At 56.5% G+C, this 6,476-nt stretch overlaps 1 protein-coding gene across 5 annotated transcripts in view; it reads left to right on the top strand.

Annotated features, from left to right (window-relative positions):
* NFASC (neurofascin) overlaps positions 1–6,476 on the top strand; it is a 70,240-nt gene that overhangs the window by 45,012 nt on the left and 18,752 nt on the right. For 3 of the 5 annotated variants that reach the window (XM_024751008.1, XM_024751007.1, XM_024751005.1), the window contains one exon: positions 830–844. The exons of 1 other annotated variant lie outside the window; for it this stretch is intronic. In XM_024751008.1, coding sequence (XP_024606776.1) covers positions 830–844 — 15 coding nt within the window. Of the gene's footprint in view, positions 1–829; positions 845–6,236; positions 6,459–6,476 lie in introns of all 5 variants that reach the window. One more of the 5 variants, XM_024751004.1, reaches the window with a different exon arrangement.

Genomic DNA, 6,476 nt, shown 5'->3' with positions numbered 1-6,476 from the left:
CCCCCCCCCCCATTACAGAACATCAGATAAACAAAGCCCCGTTGCCTGGCCCCAGTGACCACCCCAGGGAAGGATCTTCAGCTCCAGGGGACAGGAGAACAAAGAGAGACTCTCTCCTCAACCTAGGGGTTTGCGGCAAATTCAGGAATTCCTTTTAGGGCTCTCAGTCCCCAGTTGAGTTTCTTACTTCATACAATACAACGGGGCAGCAGGACAGTGGCTCCGGGCTCCAGTCCATCACATGCCCCAGCCTTCAGAGGCTGAGCTGGTGTGGGGAGCGTTCAGCCAAATGTGCTCCCTCTCACCCACCCCCCGACCCGAGCACTATTCAACGCCTGCCCCTGGGGATGAAGGAACCATCCTGTTGACAGGCGTTGATGTCCTCCTAAACCACCTGTACTTTATGCCTTCAATTCCTGGCGTCACTGAGGGTTACCCAGACTCCTTCACCCCAGCCCAGCTAGGAAAGGACACACCCTTTGAGAAAGACCTGGGAACATAGCACTCGAGGTAGACTGTTTCTGCTGCCACCTCTTAGATGTCCTTGAGTAGAGGCAGAAGCGAGTATATTAGAAAGGTTTCCAAGACCCAGGAAAGTTTTCCGTAGGAACGTGCCAGACCCCAGTGGAGTTTAACATGATCCCCGAACACCAGGTGGCATCCTCAGGGCCGTGACCAGCACTTGGCCACACCGTCTGGGTCAGATTAGAGCCAGAACCTTCTCTGTCCTGTGATTGCTTGTCTTGTGGTTTCACCTGTGCTGTTTTCTCTTCCCTCTCGTTCTTTCGCCCTCTCCCTCTCTGGCTATCTTGGGCGCTGTGTTCTGAAGCTGCTCCAACCGCAGGTACCGTACCAGCAGCGGAGGTAATGGGCATGGCATGGGGCAATTCAAGGTGGAGTCCAGCCCAGCCAGAGCGGAGAAGGAGGGAGAGGCTTGGGGTGAAAGCATGCTCCGGACTCACCCTTTCAGTGGTTGGGAAGCCAGACTCTCCAGGAGGATGTGTGTGGAGGATGGGACCAGAGGAGATCAAACACATCCTCCTCCCTTCGCTAGAGAAGGAGGTTGGCTGAGAAGGGGCCCCACACGCACAGGCTGCAGACCTGTTCTCTGGAGCTGCAGCTTTCTCTGAAGCTGAGTGATTACTTCCCCTGAGCCACCTGGGGCCTTGCCCAGGCTCGACATCTCAGAGCACAGAGAAAGGGTCCACAGCCTTTGGGTGGCCGGCTGCGCCCTAGAAGGAGTGGGGGCAGCTGGCTCCTGTCTCCTGGTCAGGCTGCCATCCCCTGAAAGGGTGGCCTGTGGGTGAGCACGCCGTGCATGCTGGCCTTGCATGCTGCATGGGGCCTGGCACCAGCTCTGCCATCCACCATGGCTTCTAGTCAGTGAGAACAGGTCTGCATGTCCCAGGATGGGGCCGGGTGCCCCAGGACCTGGAGTCTCAGTGGACACCATGCACTGATGGCCCACTCACCCCTCAGAAGCCCAGCTTCTCAGAGTCTTGGGTGTTAAGAACAGTCTCCACTCTTGGGGTCTGGGAGGTGGACGCACAGTGAGGAGTTGGGCAGGCAAGTCTGGAGCAGGAGATGACCTGCTAGCCAAGGTCCTTGTCTCAAGTCCTCATGTTGTGGGTTTGAGGAACATCACCACCAAAGGCCGTTCCTCAAGCTGGAGGAGCTAGGCAGGGGCCTCAGGGTGCCTTCCGCTGCCCTCCTTTGAGGCAGAACCAAGGCTATAGGGCAAGGGTTTGCCAGAGCCTCCTCAGGCTCTAGGCAGCAGGGAGAGCCGAGAGCCAGGTGAGGAACTGGAGGGTTGGCTTAGGCAGGGGACGCCGCCTTACCCAGTTTGGTTCCCCTCCGCCTTCACTCATTTACCGCCCCCTGCCCCGCTATTTTAGGTTGATTCTGTTTCTGTTGCGCACCCTGCTTCCTTTGTTTGCGTTTGCTCCACCAGTCAGGTCTGGGTGGTGTGCTGCCATCATCCTTCCCACCCCCCGTCCTCTCCATCTCCCCCGCCCCCAAATAACCCAGGCCTGCAGGGGCCAGTGCCTCCCCACCTCTGCTGGGATGTGAGGCAGAGAGGTGTCCTGGGCCTGGAGACCGGGAGAAAGCCATCCTTGCAGTCTGGGAGTGGCCCTAACTTTCTGATTCAAGTTTGCATAAGGGTTTCCCCTGGGACTATTATAGCAGGTGCTCAGGGCAGCCGAAGCGACTTAGTGGAGATGGAAGGGGAGATGCAGGGAGGGTACCACGTGAATCACCTAGACGCTCTTTGGTCAAGCGGCTTGCAGTCCACCTTCCCCATTCTGGTACCCAGGACCCAAAGCAAGTGGATCCGGTCGCGGGGAGTACGCTTTGCTCAGTGGGCATCCGTGCCAGTCTGCTGCCCCTCTCGTGTGTGGCAGGTGTGAGGGGGGTGCATGTAATTCCAAACACCCCACTTCCTACTTCTCGTTTAGGAAAGATCCAAGCTCACCCTGGTGTGCAGAGGCTGCCAGGGCCTCTGTCCATCGGTCAGATGTGTTTCCTAGGCTCCAGCTTCTGTGTGACGTGGTGGTAGAGGCACAACGCACGTCTTGGTAAATGAGCTGTGCCGGGAACATCAGCCGTTCCCGGCCTCAGATGCAGAAGAACCTCCTGCACAAGTCTGCGGGTGCGAGGTGATGGCGCTCAGGTTCTCTACGGGTGACGCGGGCCTGGAGTCCAGCCCGCTGCTCCCTTCCCTCTCATCTTCGCCAAACGTGGGCATTCTCCCCCCCGGACTGATCTGTTCCTATCTCACCCGGTAAAGATAATCCCTCTCATGCACCCCATCTGCAGTCTCTTAGGGTTGCTGCCCATCTGTCCTGGCCATCTGTGATTTGGCCAGGGTAGTCCGTGCACCAGGTGGACATGTTTGGACTGAACCCTCCACCTTGGAATGTCTGGAAACTGCTGTCCTTGTCTTTGACTCGGCTCAGATCTGCCAGTGTTTGGTGGGCAGCTCCAGGGCAGGTTCTGGGCAACGAAAAATGAATAAGAGACATGTTGTCTTAATTTTCTCCATCTCCTGCGTGGTGTCGCCCAAAACTCTGGTGGAAAACCCTTGGCCATAGCTGGGGTGCCTTCCAGTGTGCATTAGGTAAGCCATTAGGTTGACACTGCCTTCAGGTAAGGGTCCTGTGCTTCCAGCTCCAGGCCCACTGTGGCTCCCCGTTACTCTCGGTCTCCAGGCTGGTGGTCTCCACTGGGCAGTGACCAGGGTGGTTCTCCAGCCCATAGTTCCTGCTGTGGCTGAAGATGACACCCTAGCCCAGCAACGAGTCTGTCCAGCCTGTGGGCCACTCTGACTGTAAGCCCCGCTTCTGGTCCTTATTCCCCGTTTATCTGCTACCCCCACCCCGCCCCAGGGGTTGAAATCATCTGAATCCCCTTAGACCTGAGCGCTGGACAGTTTCCCATGGAAATCCTGCCCTCCCCTCCCACCTATAACAACTCACTCACCTGACCCTTCTGTCCCTTCCCTCAGAGCCTTGCCTTCTTACCTCTGACCTCCCAGTCTCTCTGGCCCTGTCCAACCCTGGGACAATAGACACAGCTAATGACTAGGCCAGAGAGGATGCTGATTTACCAGCTGGGACCTCAGCCAGCCCAGAAGGTGTCTTCTCCACTGCGCCTCCAGTGCCGGGGACCCTCTGGGGGGACGCCTGGGAAGTGCCTCCTTTCCTCCCACCCCCTTCTGGTCCCCTCTCGCTAATACCTGATTGTTGCTGCTGAGCTGGAGGATAAGCATCTAGGTAGCCATCATCAAAGAAAACCCTTCCTCCTGTCACACTTGGCAGAGGGAGGGGAGGAGAGTGTGGAAGCATCCTCAGTCATTGCTCATTCTTGTCTCTGCCCAGCGGGGCCCAGGAAGAAACTCGCTCTCGCCTAGCCTCTCTCAGCATCTCTGTTTCTAGGGCTGCTGGCTGGAGCGCCCGGGGAAGCGTGTGGGCCTGGCTGCAGGCCCTGTGTGAGCATGAGTGTGTGTACCTGCTTGTACGAGGACCAGGGCCCACGTGAGAGTGTGAATAGCTTCCGGGGGCTGGGAAATGCAGCACCGCTGTGCACGTAAGAAGGGGAGCCCACGTCTCTGCACTGCACAGGGTGGGATGATTTAACTTGAAAGGCATTTTCAGTTTTTGGATGACGCCTCTTAAATAGTCATAGCAAAGGGGGACCTTGTGAACATTGCAGTTGCCAGAAATTATTAGAAAATACACTATTGGTAAGGAACCAGAGCAGAGCAGTCCTATCCAGATGGACGAAATAGCTTCTCAGGGTTCCTTCCGGCAGCTCAGAACAGCAGGAAAAGCCCATGTGTGTTCCGTGGCCACGGGAGCTGCCAGGCATCAGGCCTGAGAGGGAGCTCACCTTTGCCTTGTGATCTCTCAGGCCCTTATGTGTGTGTGTGTGTGTGTGTGTGTCTTGGTGGGTGGGATAGGCGAATTCCCGCAGGCTGAGCTCTTACAGCACTGAGCTCGCATTCCAGGCCTGGGGCCACCTTGGACTGAAATACATCCTTGAATACCGACTGTGAGAGGGAGAGTTTTTCCCACCGCACGTTCCCCTCCCCCCACCCCTTCCTGATGTCTGCGAGTTGACTGGGGTTTGGGGAATATAGCGCAGTCTGCCTTCACCTTGCCCAGGAATCTCTGGAATGCATGGGGCATAGTCAGCTACCCAGTGTGACTTCTGTGGTCAGCACCCTCAGGCCCAGTAATGCCTCTGATCTTACAAATGGGGAAGCGACTGGGATCCCGGGAACAGTCCCTCCTTCTCTATGGAGGACTTGTAATATTGGAGTCCCCGGGGGGAATGAAAGGGCTTTTGTTGGTCAGGCTTTTGTTGAGAAGACTTAGGATCTCTTGATTCTTTCTTGAGAAAGGCTTTCTGGCAATTTTCTCTCTGGTTCCCTCGCTGCCCTGGCTCCCTTCTGGAGAGCGGGGATAGTATTTCCTGATCTTCTGCAGATTTGAGATAAGGTAGGAGATCACTCTTCCTTGAAACTTAGAGTTACCTACTTCTGTCTTAACATCACTGCCTTCTGCCCCGTCAGCAGTGACACTAGAAAGTAGACTGTGGTCAGATCACAGGAGATAGTGGGCAAGGAGGAGAGGCAGCTCTGTCTCTCTCTGATTTGCCCATCATTCTTCTCATACCCTAAGCTTTAGCAATACTGGAACTAAAGAGTAATAGGCCAGCCCTTTGTTAGTGTCCACAACCCTTCTGTAGAAGGAAAGACGGTCTATGGAAATGTTGTCATGATAGACTTAGCCCCTTAGGGCTGACCGACGGCAAAGGGTAGCTTTGGATGGGAGATGAGGAAGTAAGAGGTAGTGCAGATTTGAACTTCTCTGAAGATTTATGCTCTTTTGCGGATTTCTACATCTACTGTGGGCCGGGAAGATGGTGCTACTTGAGCGCAGGCCACACTGTGAGTCCGTCAGTGCCCTTTTCCCACATTCTAATCAAAGGGAAAGGGCTTCCGGTGCCCAGACCCCAGATGTCCTAGAGAGAAAGGCAGTTACTACAAGTCAGGGTGGATTGGGGTAATCTGGGACCGTCGCTGGACAGAGAAGAAGGGAGGAGAGGCCAGGGAATGAACAAGAGCTAAGAGCCTGGGGAGGGGCTGGCGGTGGAGGTAGGAAAGACGAACCAAGGTGCAAGTCTTGCCCACAGAGTGGGGATCGTTCTCTCTCTCTGTCACTGGGTTCGGGTGGTGGTAGAACTCAAGCAGGCAGGAGAAGGGGTGATTTTGGCGTGAATGGGTGGGAATGGCAGGCTTCCCGGTGCTCCTGCAGGGCAGGGCCCCGCAACCTGCCCGCCTCCGAGGCCGGGGCTCCGGGCCTGGACCCAAGTGGTGCTGCTTGGCCTGTGCTGGGTGGTGCTTGACCTGGGACTCCATGTCATCCCTGGGGTCTGAGTGATTTGGTGTGTGTCCCGTCTTCATCACCGCCCTTGGCTGTGTGCATGCTGGTGCTTTGAGCCACACAGACCATGAGAAGAAAATGAAACACACAGGCTTCATTCTCTTTCCTTGCCATGGTCCTGTTCTCTTTCATGGCGACCCGTCTGACCCAGTCCATCCTGCTCGGGGAGGCTTCTGGTCCCTAAGCTCCATCTCTTCTGCGGGCTGCCTGCCTTGCACGTGGGGCCGTGTGTCCAGGCTGGGGACGGCCACACCGACCAGACTTGGCTGTTTTACATTTCCCCCTTAGCTCCTCCCACGTCGCCCCCGACCACGGTGGGTGTGACGGGCACGGTGGGCAGTACTGATGCCACTGCTGCCACCACCGAAGCCACAACAGTCCCCACCATCCCAACTGTCGCACCCTCCACCGTCGCCACCACCACCGTCGCCACAACTACTACAACCACTGCCGCCGCCACCACCACGGAGAGTCCTCCCACCACCACCAGGACTGAGATTCAAGAATCCGGTACTGCCCGTCATCCGT

Source organism: Neophocaena asiaeorientalis, unplaced genomic scaffold, assembly GCF_003031525.2.
Source record: "Neophocaena asiaeorientalis asiaeorientalis breed wild unplaced genomic scaffold, Neophocaena_asiaeorientalis_V1.1 scaffold67, whole genome shotgun sequence".
In the NCBI taxonomy this organism is placed as follows: domain Eukaryota; kingdom Metazoa; phylum Chordata; class Mammalia; order Artiodactyla; family Phocoenidae; genus Neophocaena; species Neophocaena asiaeorientalis.
Note: the sequence above shows the minus strand (reverse complement) of the source record. Positions and strands in the feature narration are given on the sequence as shown.